We start from the raw sequence: 14,896 nt of genomic DNA, 5'->3' as shown, positions 1-14,896 counted from the left end.
CTGTCAGTTCCTGCTCAGCTCCTCGATGGGGCTGGAGAAGATCCCAGCTTCCCAGTATCTTTGCCTGTGGCAGAAATGGGATTACGTTTGATTTTCACCACCCTGCTTTCCGGCCGAGAACACAAGAGGATGAGCTGGATTCCAGGAGGTCAAAGGGGCGCTGGAACCTTCTAGAGAGGGGATAGATCCCTAGTCGGGAGTTGGGGATTTCCTGCTTGGGAGGATCTCTCTGTGTGACTGGGAGGAAGCCTGGGCAACACCCGGGTTAGGAGGTCCCTTCTCTTCTGAGAAGGCTCCCAAAGGGACCTGGAGGAACTGCTCTGGCTATTTTGAAAGCCTCAGCTCTCGGTGGGCGGGGTCCTGCCTTGTGACCGATACCAGGATCAGTGGGGAGACGTCCCCCCAAAAAGTTCATGCTGCAGGCTGGTCCCTGAAGTACACTGGCAAACGGATAGCCCCTGACCCTTCTAGAGTCTCCTGTCAGAAATGGTGACTTTTGTTTTTCCAGGACCCCTAACTGTTTTTAAGGAGCAGAAGGTAAAAGTCACTTAGTCACGCCCTGCTTGTGCCGTGCAGAGACTTCAAGCATGGCTAAACGGTTTCCTATGTGGCTGCTTTTCTCGCTCAGCTCCCCAGCTCCGTTCCTGTCCTCACAGGGCTAGCTAGCACGGCGCCCGATGCAGGGCATCTGAGTCCTTTCGGAACCAGGAAATGCCGGTGGCGCTGGAGCCCCTCTGGCTGGCATGCTTTCCCTCGGTCACCTAACCCCTGCTCTGCGGGCCTTGGGGTTTTCACAGGAAGCGAAGAAAGAGAATATACACCAAAGAAAGATCCTGGAGACTGGGTGCGTTCCAAGTGTGAGATCAATTTCTTTTTATTGCCATCTTAACAAAAAGACTTGGGAAGGCAATCTTGGATTCCAGCATTGGAGCGCAGGGGATGCCAGGCAAGGATCAAGCCACTGGGCTGTCGGACAGGGGACTGTTCGGTCTGGGGTAGCAGGAGCCCCCAAAGAACCACAGAGTGGGGAGATGGAGCTGAGGACACAGGGACATTGCCGGTGTCCCCCATGCTCTCAACATGGGACAAAGCGTGGTCTGGTTTTAGATGCAGCACTCTAGGAACAGCCACAGCAGGCACTGGGGAGAGCAGTCCTCCCACCCCCACCATGGCTCTAGGGGGCGCACGTGGGAGAGGGTGGGGGGGGCGGGCAGGAGGAGAGCTTCTGCTGGGGTCAGCCTCGGGCCAGGGAGCAAAGAGGACACAGAGCTGAGCTACATGTGGGGGAGAGCTAAGCTTGCAAGTGCCACCCCACCACCCTCCCTGACTCGAGGAACCTGGCTGTCTGTCCACACTCCGCAATGAAACATGAAGCTAGACACATGGGTAGCTAATGCATATGCAGCCCAAGCAAGCGGAGGCAAGGCATGCTGGAGCTTGGATGGGACAGGAGCCCTGATGGGTTCTTCTAGAAGCCACAGGAGGAGTCACCCTGTGGGTGCCAAGGCTTGGGCCCTGCCTCTCCCCAGCACCGCGGCCTTAGTGCCAGGGTGGTGTCAGGGACTCACTTCCTAAATGCTGCTGTTGCCTCCTAGGGGCACCCAGGAGAGCGGAGGCAAGGAGCACCACCCCTCCCAACTCCAGATCTGGCCTCTGACCAGGGGAGCCGGGCGAATCCACAGATCCGGCTTCCGGGCCCGCCTGCTCCCCACCCCACTGCCCCACACCTGGACTAACTGTTGCGTCATCTGTCATCTATGAAATGCAGGTGATGCTGGTCTTGAAGGTGCCGGAAACACCCGGCTCGGCTGCCTCTCCAGCTGTCCTGAGGACCCACTGAGATCACACATCTGCAAATGCAGGGAAAGCGGAAGGTGCCCTGAGAATGCCAGGGCATCTTCTCCTTCCTCCGACGCCATCCCATTCGTCTCCCCACTCCACAAAAGGCAAGCGCAGCAGCTGAGCACACGCACCGCAAGGGCAAGCGCAAGGCCAAGGCAGGGGCACCCTTGGGCGCGCTCGGAGCCCCAGAGAAGGAGAGCACGGGCCCCTCGTTGCAGGGGCTCTGCTCCCCCTGCCCGTCCTCAAACTTCACCCCCTTGGGAAGCAGCAGGATCTGGGCGTGGGAGGTGGCTATGGCAGCCCTGAGGCTGGCAAGCAGGATTCCCAATTCAGATGCTGCCCGTTCCTGCAGCCTGCGTCCCCACGAGGCCCGCCGCCGCGGTGCAGACCCGGGGAGGCCGCCTCTCCGGCACGAGCGAGCGCCCGCAGGCAGCTTCGTCCACCTCTTCAGCCTCGGCCAAAGACGAGGGTGCGGGGCTGGGGCACACTCTGTGGGAGCCCAGGGCCGCTGAGCTGCACGTGGGGAGGAGATGGCGGGCTCCCCGGTATCCTGCAGGCGCCATCAGTCCCGGACACAAGACGAGCTCCCGTGTCGGAGCCGGGCCCCCATCCTCCGTCTCTCTTCCTCCTCCTGTGGACGGGCTGCGCTAGCAATTGTGCTTTCTCTTCCGAGACCTGGTAGTCCGTGCCGGGGCTGGGGCCGGGGCCGGGGCCGCCTGCGGGAGCTCTGCCGGGGGGGCCTCAGCCTGAGCAGTCGAGCCTGTGGGCGCGACCCCATCGGGGCCCCGCTGAGACGCCCGAACACCGTCTCGGATCTCTGTCAGCGTCTGGCACATCTGACCGACGCGGCTGGTCAGCTCGGCCATGGTCTGGCCGATGGCGTGCATGCCGTTCGCCATGTCCCGGTGCACGGTCACCAGCTCCCGGCAGATCTGCTGGAGCGCCTCAGTCTGCTGGACGTGGGCGTGGAGGAGCTGCCAGTCAAGGCCTGTGCTGGGCGGGCTGAGGTGTGGCCGAGGGGTCCTGCAGGCGGCCTGGGCCTGGGGTGAGGGCCGAGGCGGGGCCTCCGGCTTGGGACCCACCATCTCAGACTGGTCCGAGGAGGAGGAGGAGCGGAGCAGGGTGGGCCTGGCCAGGCGGGCCTCTTCCTCCGCGGACCGCTGCAGGGACGCCCGCAGAGGCTGCCTCGAGGGCCCGGGGGCTTCCTCATCTTCATCATCTTGGGGGACAGAAACAGAGAAGGGCAGATGATTACAACAGAAAGACAGGGGGCAGCCCTAGGCTTGGGCCCACCCCCAGGTCACTCTCTGGTCCCCCTGCCCCACCACCCCTGAGGCTCACTGAGCGCTACCCACCCCCAGAGAAGCACCCGCTCCCCAAATCCCTGAGGTGCGGGAGCCAGGCGCCCCCGGGGAGAAGGGCAGGCACGAGAACTGCCCAGGTCCCCCTTCCTCTTGCTGGAGCGGCACCACTCTAGTGGGATAGCCCAGGTCAGGGCTGTCTTGGGGAGCCCAGGTCGATCCTGTGGCTTCCTTCATCTGTCTGGGACTCAGTTTCGGCAAAGCTGATACCTGCTCTGTCCACCTAACCAACCACCTGCCCACCTAGCAGGGTTGCTAGGGAAACTAAACAAGAGAGTGGCCAGGAGGGAGCTTGGCAAAAGCCTCAGGAGCTACACCTGCCAAAAGGCTCCAGCCTCCACGCAGCCGTGGTGGACTTGCTTGCGCCCCCTTGTGGCCTGGCAAGAATCTGCAGCTCTAAGTGGTCACAGGGGGCCCATGCACAGGGTGGCGTGGGAGGGAGCTGACTGGAGGGTGTTTAGCAGGGGAGCCACCCCGGGGGCCAGCCCTGATGTCCCTCTCGACCCGCCCCCCTGGTGGGCCACCCGGGAGTGTCTGACAGCTTGCAGGCGCCCTCACACAGACGACTCCTTGCAGCCAGTCACAGGGAGAGGGGCCCAGCCCTCACACACTCAGGCCTCGGCTCTCTTGGGAGCCGGATCAGGAGCGGGTTCCCATGGCAGGAATAAAAAATATACAGGTTCCCTGGGCATCTCAGGGGGGTTAAATGCGGAACCATCCTCAGGCGAGGTGACGGGGAGGACAGACAGACTCATGCTGACCCCAGCCACACACATGCCTCCACGGGGTCCCAGGGCCTCCCTCAGGCGGGCTCGAGAAGAACCCAATTACTCATACCGTACCCGGTGGGACAGTTGCCATCCTCCCTACCCCGGGGATCCCAGGACACGCACTCTGGCGTGGCAGGGCTGGAGGAGAGGGTGGGGCTGTGACGGTGCTCTTTCCCTTCCGGGGCCTCCTTCCACAGAGCCCCTGGCCTCGTGCTGTAACAGCTGGTCCACTGACCGGGAAAGGGGGACTGGCCAAGCCTGCAGGGGAGGGGTCCCGCGCCCCCTGCCCAGCTCAGGTCACATTTGGTAACCTCATTGCCTTCTGTGTTAGGGAGCTGGAGGAGAGAGCAGGGCAGGATGGAGGGAATAGACTTCACTGGCTTGTAGGCCCCCTTCTTTTTCTCATAACTGGGCGGAATCACCCCCACAATTTAGCAAAACACAGATTCATGGGGAGCTGGCAGACCCGGGCTTGAGTTCTGGTTCAGAATCTAGCTCGGGGGCTGCCTCATCTCTGGAGCTCAGCTGCCTTGTCTACATAGCAAGGAAGTCAGACGGGACAGTCTCTGTTCCTTTCCGAGTCCTGAAGAACTGACCCCGAATGGCCACCTGTCACGAGCGCTAGCCAAACAGGAAACTAGCACAATCCCAATCCCGACAACGGCATGGGGCCTTGGAAGGGAAGCAGGGTCTTTGTGAATCACCCTCCCCAGGCTGGCCAGCCTCTGACTTCCCTGGAGTCCTCCTGCCCTGCTCCCTTTCTGAGAGGCCGGGCTCCCATTGGGACTTTGGCCTGAGGGTGGGGGCGGGTGCGTGCAGAAGCCAGAACTGAAGGGGGTGCGGCCCCAGCACAGAAGGGTCTTGACTGCTCCCCTGCCCCGTCAGGGGAGCCTCAGCTCGAACTACAGCCCCAGCTAGAGCCTGCTGGGCCTGAAGATTGCAGTCAAGCCCGTGGCATCCAAGTCCATCCTGGGACACAGGATGCCCAGGAGAACGGGGCAGAAGAGAGGTGGAGGGGGACGTGGGGGCAGTAGGGACAGGGACCGGACCTGGTGAGACAGGCAGATCTGAGAGTGCCTTAGCGGGGAAGAGAGGCAGAGGACCACGGGAGTGGGAGTGGGCAGCCGCAGCAAAAGAACGCAGAAGTCAAGACATGAGGAAAAGAAAGAGAAAAGACTGATCCCCCCCCCCCCCCCCCCCCCCCTGCCCCCTGGCCTGGGCCCTGAAGACTTGGCTGGCTTCCTCCCGCGACCCCTCCCCCGCGCCTGGCTCCTCTCAGTCCTGGAACGTGCCAAGCGCCTTCCTGATGCGGGGCCTCTGTACATGCAGTTCTCGGCCTGGAGGCTCCCTGCTCCCCTCCCCGAGCCCCACGCTGCCGAGGCCGGTTAACTCTTACTCACCCTGTGCCTCCCAGTTCCAAGGCCGCTCCTGGGAGCCCTCCCCTGCCCCCAGGGAGAGTCAGATCCAGGGTCCCTGGCCATCAGACAGGGCAGTGAGGGAACTGGCGGGGCCAAATGCAAAATGTGAATGCTGGGCCCCTTGTTCAGAAATGACTATGAACTTCGGGAAGGCAAGAGTAGCCCGGTAAAGTCAGCACCGTGACCTTGTGAGCGCAGAGCCCAAGGGACACGGAGCAGGTGGTCTAGGGCGTGCGCCTGGGAAGTCAGCCTCGCTCTCAGGACTTCCTGTGTCCACCCTTGATCTCTTCCTAACGGCTGTCCTTGTACAACGACTTAAAGTTCGTGTATTCCCACGAGTCTAGGGACGACCCAAGGGCAGGGGTGCTGTAGGTTTTATATACAACTCTGTCTTCCCAGCTCCCGGCACAGCTCCTGGCACAGAGTTCAGGAAATATTCTAGAATGAATGAACGGAAAGGGGCGGAGAAGACCAAGCAGGAGAAAGAGGGAAGGGTACACGGGAAGACTGGATGAGATGGGGAGGAACAGAAGAGAGGAGAGGGCCAGGGAAGGGGGAGGATGGCCGAGGAGGAGGAGGCCGGGAGCAGGCAGTGGGGAGGCCGGGAGGGGAGGCCGGCGGTACTCACAGCTGGTTGACGGGCTGTCGGTGCCATCCAGTTCTGCCCTGGGGAAGCTGTGCCCCGAATGGGCTGTGAGCAGGGTTGACTCGATGGCCCTCTCGTGGGCAGTGAGCACGATGGTGGGGGCCCGGCCCCCAGCCCCGGGGCCCGACAGGGACTGCTGCATGAAGGCCAGCTTGTCCTTGGTCCTCCTTTTCATGTCATCCCATCTGTGCTTAATGTCCTTGACGGAGCGGGGGACCTGGCTGACGGAGGTGATTTTCCGAGCTATGCCTTCCCAAATCTTGTCCCTGTCGGCATGGGACAGCCGCATGGTCTCCCTCCCAAAGAGAACCGCTTCATGGTGGGTCACCTCCGTGACCAGAATGTCCAGCTCCTCCTTGGAGAACTTGGGTTTCCTCTTGCGCTCGGCCAGGGGCGCCACATTCCTTGGGTTGAATATCCCACAAAGCACAATTGGGTAAATGACCATCAGGGCTGGTGGTCCTCCTCCTTCCTAATTGCCGGCCCCCAGTGGGGGAGCCAGGAGGCACCTGGGCACCCTCGCCAGCTCACCACCACCACACCCTCCTCCTAGCCAGAGGCCCCTTCCCCTACTCCTCAGGGGGCAGGAGAGCAGGAGGGGTGCGGCATAGTGGGTGGGAGCGTGGCCTGAGTCAGATGCCTTCAGTAGCAGGCTCTGCCTCAGCCCTGGCTAGAGGGGAGAGCACAGGCTGTGCACTTGGCCTCTCCCGGATCCCTCTCCCCGCCGGGTCAGAATTTAGAGGCGCGCAGACCTCGGGGTCGTTACTAGGGAGGGGTAAGCAGAGCGACATCCAAGAGCTTTAAAGCCCTCCAGAGGAACAAAGCATCCTTACCGGGCAGACCATTGACCCTGCAGACGGCTCACAGGGCGACTATTTACAGTGTGGTCACAGAAAGCTCACTGTCCTGTGGCTCATTTCATCTCCCTCCCTGGCTCCCAAGTGCCCCGCAGGTCCCTACCTCTGGGGGTGTGGACACTCCCCTCCAACCTTGGTGCTGGCTAGCAGCCACTCTCTGGGGGTGGGTCACTATGGCCTTTTGGCAGCTCTGGGGGAGAACGTGAGCAGCCCGTGAGCGCGCACTGGGATACCAGTTCCACTCTGATGCAGGCCAGGAGTGACCCTGGCTTCCAACTGCACAGAGTAGCCAGGGGCTGTTTGACTGAGTGAGACCTTGAGACCACCCAAGAGAGGAACCCCGAGCTTGAGTCCTTCCCCTGCCACTCCCACAACCGCGGCGAGAGGCGGGGGGCACAAAGATCCTTCAGCCCTCACCTCCCCACCCCACCTACTCAGAGCACCGTAGCTCAGGAGAAGGGAAGGCTGGGGCTTCGTTACCAGGCCAAGATGGTGACAGGGGCCCGCACCCGCACGCAGACAGACCTGGAGCTAGATGCAGAGTCTCCTGTGCCAACCAGCCTCGACTCTATTAAATGAGGGCAGTAGTTCTAGAATCGGCTTCTAGGGCTGCCAGGAGGAATTCCTGGGGAAGGAATTCCAGGGGAGGTTTTTAGTCTCTCCACTATTGGCATTTGGGGCTAGAAACGTCTCTGTGAGTGGGAACGGGCATCTTGGGCCATGTGGGATGTTTCTCAGCATCCTTGGCTTCTGCCTGATAGAAACCAGTAGCATTTGCCCGAAGACTTGTGACCACCCAGAATGTCTCAAAGCAAAAGAGTCCCTGGTTTCAGACCACCAATCTCATGAATGCAGAGCCCCCAGCATAGGGAGGCCATAAGGTCAACAATCATTATGTTGATGCCCATTCTCTTCCTGGCCCGCCACTTAATTTTTTGAAAAAACTCATCAACTCCATTCAATCATGCACAAGACCCAAAGTTGTCATGGTACAAGAGAGGATGTCTGCACAGTGGAATGAGTAAGCACAAAAGGAAGTTGTACATTAAGGGGAAAGGCAGGTTCCCAGGATGGAACTGGCTTTTCCCCTCCAATTACCATCAGAGGGACATCTCCATGGCAACAAATCACACTCCCAACCACCCCTACTCCTTGACTGTTGAAAGAGAGGGGCCCCACCTGGCGCCATCTTGCATCAGATCGGGGCTGGCTGACAGGCCAGACCCCATGCCAGCAAGGCTGCAGGAGCAGAACCCACCCCACACAGAGCCCAGGAGGTCCTGCTTTCGCCTGGGCCCTATGCACAAGCAGAAAGAACGCAGGCCCAGAAGTCCAGAGCTGGGTTCAGGTTCTGGTTCTGCCCCTGACCGTATGACCTTGTGTACGACCTTGCCCCGCTCTGGGCCTCAGCTGTACCACTGTGGCAGGAAGGGCAGGATAGAGTAGGGGCTCTCAACACGAGCAGTGCGTCAGCCTCGCTATGGCGAGCTTTAGAAATACCAGTACCATGGGCTCATCCTTGGCCCGATGAAGTCAGAATCTCTGGGGTGTCAGAGGATCGTCCAGCTAGTTCAGATGATGTCTTTCCTGGGGGTTGTGGTCAAGCCTGTCCCCAGAGTGAAAGATCAGAGATGGGTGGAGGCATGGCACGGAATCAGCTTGGCCGGCCAAGCTTCCGGTGCAGAAAGGCCCTGAAGCCAGGCTGCACTCAGACACACTCTCCTTTGCTCATCTAGAGCCAGGCGGGAGCCACAGGGAAGATGCCCAGGCCGCCAGTCTGGTCCCCATTTCTGTGTGGCTGGTCACAGTGTCCTCAAATGCAACCCGGCCCCTGGGAGGGTCCAGCTCAAAGGCCCCCTGCTCTGTCCTCTGGGCCCTGGCAGCACACTGCCTGTGCCTTCATTCAACAAGTACGGTACAGAAAATGATTTCCCCAGTGGAAGGAGGGAGTCAGGGAGGACTGGGAGGGCCAGGCTGTCGAGGGCCGTCAAGGGCGCCCCGTTCCAAGGTCAGCTCTGCAAATGGGTGGGGACTTCCAAGGGCCAGGCTGACCGGCACCCAGTGGTCAGGGAGAAGGCGGTTAGGAGTGTGACCATGGCCTTCTTGGAGCCCCCTGCAGGGCACGAGCTCTCCAGATGATGTGAAAGGGCGCTGGAGGGAAGGGTCCACCTGTCCTTGGGCACCTCTGTTTCTGCCCCTGTTAAGTGGCAGTGAGAACAGTCGCCCCGACAAATAAGAGGACGAATCCTAGCATGCTCTGGAGAGTGTAAACCACAGCCCCTCTCTCCCTCCCCACCCTCCCCATGCTCCCCATCCGCAGCTCTCAGGTGGGGAGCACAGGTGGGCAGGAAGTCTTGGGGAAGGAGACAGCAGACCTCATCATAGCCTCCTCACCTCCAATCAACTTCTTATTTGCTGGGAAGGTGGCAGAGTTGAAATACAGCACACTCCCTCTCAGGAAGTTCCTGATGGCCCTCCCTCCTGGCACAACCTCTCCCACATCCCCCAGCCACCAAGGGTCACAGAACCGCGCAAACGCCCACAGAAGGCCCAATCCGTGGTGGCCCTGGTCCAGCCAACCGAGGCCCTCCCCTCCCTCCCAACCCAGCTCCAACCTAGCTCCAAACCCCCTGTCACAGCTTCTGGGGCCTAGAGAGAGGCACCAGGGAGTTGACCTCCCACACAGCGCACAGACCCTTCTGGGCAGGAACCTGGCAACCCCTGCCCGGGGCCAGCAGCACAGACCCAACAGGAGGGCTGTGGGCGGAGTCCTCAGTTCCAGGCTCAGTTCCGCTGCCCCTGAGCAGCCCTGGGCCAGTCTCCTGCTCTCTCTGGCTGGCCAGGAAGGATCCTTCTGGTGCAAACTTCTGTCCCAAACACGCAACACAGTAAAACCACTCTTTAAAGTACTCATGCCTGGGTGGTGAGTACCATCGAAAACTGAGCTAGACTGTGCCAGAAGCCTCCTTTTCCATGGGGCCACTTCAACAAGTGCTGGCAGCTGCACTGGGATGAGTCCTGCACCCCCACAGCAGGAGACGGCCCTGTGAGGGGGTCAGAGTCTCAGGGGAGGGGCGCCCCCTCCTTGGTGGGAATGCTGCCCAGAGCTGGGGGCCCTGGGCACTCCAGACACAAGGATGAATGTGCAGACGTTAGGGGTCCATCTGTAACCCACAGGCTTCCTCCAGAGTGCCCTGATGGAAGGCTGGGGAAGCAAAAGGGTCCTCCCAGAGCTACATACATCCCAAACCCTGCAAACAGTAGTCCTGGAGCCTTCAGGGGCCTCCACCGCTGGAGACCTCGTAGGCCCCAGCACACTCCCTTGGCTTCCTTTCTGGAGTTTGGGAAAGACTCCTGGGAAATCAGCAGAAAGCAGGACTCACCTCATCCAGTTGGCTTTAGTCTCGTCTGACCCATCTATAGACTTGTAGCGGTTATTCTTGTCCACAATCTGGAAGACAGAGAGAGAGTCTAGAAGGCGCCACTCTTGAGTGGCTCTCATGTCCCTGGGCTCCTCCCCAAGCCAGGGTCTCCGTCCCTTCCGCTTGCCCTCCTGTACAATGCCTCTACTGCTGTAGGACTGAAAACGGAGCGGGGGCCAGGAATCCCATCTCCTTCTCCTGTCCTAATGGAAGACCAGAAACATGGCGGACAAGTAGCACTTCCAGGAGCCCCGTACTACAATGATGAAAGTTAGATCCAGCCCTTCTTCTTTCCCTCTAGCTTCCCCCAGCACTGGATGTCTGAGCACACGTGAGAGGGGCTTCCTCCTCTCCCCAGCCTCAAGCTGGTCAAGAGCCACATGGATGGGCTGGTCCCTTCTCTTCGGTAAAATGTCCTGATTTCCTCATTACTCTTGAATCAGAGTTCAGCTGAGTATGGAGTTCTAGGCAGACTGTTTAATTGTCTTTCAGCCCCTGGAAGATTGCCCAAAAGGCTGCTATAGGCTGTTCAGGAAACTACCGTTGTTTTTTGTGGAAAGGCTATCAAGGGTGAAATTTAAGATTTTCCCTTCATTTTTTTATTTAGTGCAATTTCCCTCTATTTTTGAAGTGGAGGATTTACTCCCTTAAAATTCTTATTACTCAACAAGCATATTACTTGGTGAGCACATATCTCTTCTTCCATTCTTGAAAATTCTGAGAAACTCTTACATTTTTGAGTACAGCTTTTTAGTCATTTTCTCCAGTCATTTTCTCTTTGTGTAGAATTTCTATTAAACATATTTGGGACTATCCCCTGTGTCTTTTGACTAGCTTTTTCTATTTTTCTCTCTCCCCTTTTCCGGGCGGTTCTCTGAAAATATTCCTCAGAACTCTCTTCCGATTCACTAATTCTCTCTTTGACTGTGTGCAGTCGAGAATTTACCCCCTTATTAACGTTCTTCTTTTCTTTTTCCTTTCTTTTTAAATAAGCACTTTTAATGCAATGAATATTTTTCATTCCCAGAATCTTCATATCTATCTTTTCTTCAATCTACCTCTCTGTTTCACAAAATCACGTTCCTTCTGTTTTCCTCTCTTAACAGCTTTACTGAACTGTAATTGACATATAATATACCATTTGATAAACTTTGACAACTGTGTACACCCATTGCCACACTCAAGAAAACAAACATACCCATCACCCCCAAATTTCCTTGTGCTGCAGAATCTTCCCCTCCCACCTCCCTCCATCCCTCCTACCCCAGTCCACAGGAAACCAGTGAGCTTCTTGTCACTGTAAATTACTTTGCATTTTCTAGGATTTTATATAAATGAAATCAAATAGAAGCCATGTTCTCAGCGCAATTATCTTGAGATCTGACCATACTGATGTGTGTACCAGACTTCATTCCTTTGTACTGGGAAGTAGTATTCCACTGCTTGGGTGTGCCATAATTTGCTTTTTTTATCTACTTCTTGATGGGTATTTGGGTTCTGTCTAGTTTCTGGCTATTACAAGTAAATATGGTAAGAGAATTCAGTTATAAGTCTTTCTGTAGACACACACATCTCTGGTGGCAAATACCTTGAAATGGAATGGCTAGGTCCCATGGTATGTATTTGAATAACTTTTAATAAACTGTTAAACTGTTTTCCCAAAGTGGCTGCAACATTTTACATTCCCATACAACAGCGTATGGACCCACCAGCTGGTCCACATCTTTGCCGACACTTGGTATGGACAATCTTTTTAATTTAGCCATTCTGATAGGCATGAAGCAATATCTCTGTGGCTTTAATTTTATTTCTCTGATGATTAATGATTTTGAGCATCTTTTCATGCAGTTACTTGTCAGCTACATATCTTCTCTGGGGAAGAGTCTACTGGAATCTTTGCTCATTTTAAAATTGGTTGTTTTTTTTTCTTTATTATTGAGTTTTGAGAGTTCTTTAAAAATATTTTTTGGATCCAGTCCATCATGAGACATAGGATATATGAATACTTTCTCCTAATCTAAGGCTTGTTTATTCATTATCTTAATGATTCCTTTCTAAGAGCAGATGTTTGAAATTCAAACAAACAAACAAAAATCCACTGTTTTGTTCTTTTTAATGTGTACTATCCTTCCTTTATTTCTTCAAGGATCGTAAGGCTGAGGCTGCTAATTATCCTTCATTATCTATTATCTCCTTTGTCCACGGTAACAGAACCCCTGGATTAGAATTGGGCACCCGGCTATTTGTAATGACACAATACATTTTGGGACACCTGACTGGCTCTATCAGGGGAGCATACAACTCTTGATCTTGGGGTCATGGGTTAGAGCCCCACGTTAGGTGTAGAGATCACTAAATAAATAAATAAGCTTAAACAAAACAAAACAAAACAAAACCAGAATATGTTTCTTGGTTTCTCTGCTAGCTAAGTTCTGGCCAATAGGATGTAGGTGGAAGGGTCAAGTGTCAGTTTCCCAAAAACTTCTTCATAAGGCAGCTGATACATGCCTTTCCACCACGCTACTGCCTGGAATGCAGACGTAATGGCTGGAGTTCTAGCAACCAACTTACACTCTGAGGATACACTCTGAGCTGGGGTCAAGCTTGGTTCCCTGAGTGCTTAGTGGGGCAGAGCCATGACACCAGCCTAGACTATATTCATAACAGAAAATTTAACTCCTATTTAGCTCGAGCTACCATTATTACTCACAGTCAAACCCATTCCTGATACAGATCCTAAACAGTTATTTTAAATTCACTTTCAGAATATAATTTTCATTTTCAAGTGAATTCATTTGTCATTGATATTCAGAGGCTGTCTTTTTAACACTGTCTTCATTAGTTTTGGAGATTTGGTTTGGTGGGAGGGTTTATCTTTCTTGGTGGCGGCGGGGGGGACTCTCACTGTAATGTTTGGGGAGAAAAGTGTGGGGGCTGGTCAAAGCATGAACTCTCAGTGCATTGGACTAAAAGCTCCTTTGCCCCTTCCACACACACCTTCTTTACCCATACTGTTCCTCTGGGTATTCCCATCCATCTCCAGACTCTCAACTTGTTCATTATTCACAATCCTCAGGCCCCTGCTGTGACTATCTGACTTCCCACGTGACTTCCTTTCCTTGGCTGTCTCAGGGGCACCTCAAACTTACCTCCCCCAAGGTACCCACTCCCCCAGGACCACCCCCAAGCCCGGTCCTCTCCTACTTTCCTCATCACAGTATCTGAAACCACCACACACTCAGGTTGCAAAAAGAAAGCCATCCCTACTATCAAAAACCAGTGAATGGTATACTTCCTATGGGTGAACTGTATAGTATGTGAATTATGTCTTGAAAAGGCTGTTAAAAACAAAAACAAGTTACCCATCATCCCTTGCTCTCTCAAAGCCCCCCGTCCAATCCCTCAGCAAGTCCTGCCATCGTATGTCAAAACTTCCCCTCTAGTTCCACCATGTCCTGCTTCCATGCTGGTCTGAGCCGTTAGCTCTCTTCCAGACGAGCACAGGAAACCGTAACTTCCCTCCCCTGATGGGGCTCCAGATGCCCCACCAGTTCTCCTCGGAGCAGCCACTATCATCTTTACGAATGTCACTCACCCAGGGTCGTCTGCAGTGCTTACAATAAAATCTGCACCTGGGGTCACAGCCTCCAAGGCCTGTGTCTCCCTACCTCCCCGATGGGCATCTCCGTCCTCCCCTTCACGTGCGGCAGCCACAGGCCCTGACAGTGAGCCTTTCCACCGGGAGGGCTCACTGCCTATGACCTCTCTGTCCTACTCCTAAAAAATTCACAATCACGGGGGTGCCTGGGTGGCTCAGTGGGTTAAAGCCTCTGCCTTCGGGTCAGGTCATGATCCCAGAGTCCTGGGATCATCCCTGCATCTGGCTCTCTGCTCAGCGGGGAGCCTGCTTCCTGCCTCTCTCTCTGCCTACTTGTGATCTCTGTCTGTCAAGTAAATAAATTAACACTCTTTAAAAAAAATTCACAATCACGAAATTTTTCACACATTCAGAAATTATAATGTGGCCGCCAACAAGAATGACCTCCAGCTGTATCTATCCCCTACCTCGCTCGCCTCAAGAAAACACCTCACCATAGTTGAAGACCATCTCTGCCTCCAATTTTACCCCCTCTCTCCAAGGTTAACCACCATCATGAGGCCGGTGGGGAGCCTTCCCATTTTTACCACACGAGGAGTTTTCTAGAAAAAGTTTACAGAATAGTTTTGCAGGTTGTACGGTTCAAAAATACGGCGTCCCACTGAACCTACCCTTTTGTACCTTTTTCCCACTGACTTTTGCATGACTGGTCCCTTCTTATCTTTCAGGTCTCAGTTACTGTCACCTCCCCTGAAGAAGCTTTTCCTGACCTGAACCTAAAGCAGGCTCTCCCCTGCCATTTCCTGCCTGCCACACACCACCCTCCCAACAGCATTATCTCCATGACATCACCTGTCACTTCCTTTTACAGACCCAATTGAATGGTGCAATTTTGACATTGACAGTGTTTATCTGTAAGCTTGGCCATCGACCGTCTCCCTCACTGGACCATAAGTGAATGAGCACAAAGCACGTAGCTATC

The 14,896-nt window shown here is 55.5% G+C and overlaps 2 protein-coding genes across 7 annotated transcripts in view; both read right to left on the bottom strand.

Annotated features, from left to right (window-relative positions):
• The window catches only part of PRDM11 (PR/SET domain 11), a 77,565-nt gene that overhangs the window by 12,501 nt on the left and 50,168 nt on the right, over positions 1–14,896 (bottom strand). For all 6 annotated transcript variants that reach the window (XM_032840712.1, XM_032840711.1, XM_032840716.1 and 3 more), the window contains exon 5: positions 10,278–10,345. In XM_032840712.1, the coding sequence (XP_032696603.1) occupies positions 10,278–10,345 (68 nt within the window). The remainder of the gene's footprint in view (positions 1–10,277; positions 10,346–14,896) is intronic.
• Positions 1,858–6,915, bottom strand: LOC116856973 (myb-related transcription factor, partner of profilin-like). Its single transcript, XM_032840717.1, has 2 exons — positions 6,020–6,915; positions 1,858–3,061 (listed from the first exon to the last, which is right to left on the bottom strand). Exons 1-2 carry the CDS (start codon positions 6,483–6,485, stop codon positions 2,490–2,492), a joined length of 1,038 nt encoding a protein of 345 aa, XP_032696608.1. The 5' UTR covers positions 6,486–6,915; the 3' UTR covers positions 1,858–2,489.

Source organism: Lontra canadensis, unplaced genomic scaffold (genome assembly GCF_010015895.1).
Source record: "Lontra canadensis isolate GAN:19392208 unplaced genomic scaffold, GSC_riverotter_1.0 scaffold115, whole genome shotgun sequence".
Classification (NCBI taxonomy): Eukaryota; Metazoa; Chordata; class Mammalia; order Carnivora; family Mustelidae; genus Lontra; species Lontra canadensis.
The sequence above is the reverse complement of the archived record's forward strand: the minus strand, read 5'-3'. Positions and strand labels throughout refer to the sequence as shown.

Bases quoted from the DNA above. Each gene is read 5' to 3' on its own strand.
- LOC116856973 (XM_032840717.1), bottom strand. From the start codon at position 6,485: ATGGTCATTTACCCAATTGTGCTTTGTGGGATATTCAACCCAAGGAAT. The intron at 3,062-6,019 runs GTGAGTACCGCC...CTGTCCCCCAAG, and splicing joins CGACAGCCCGTCAACCAGCT to ATGATGAAGATGAGGAAGCC.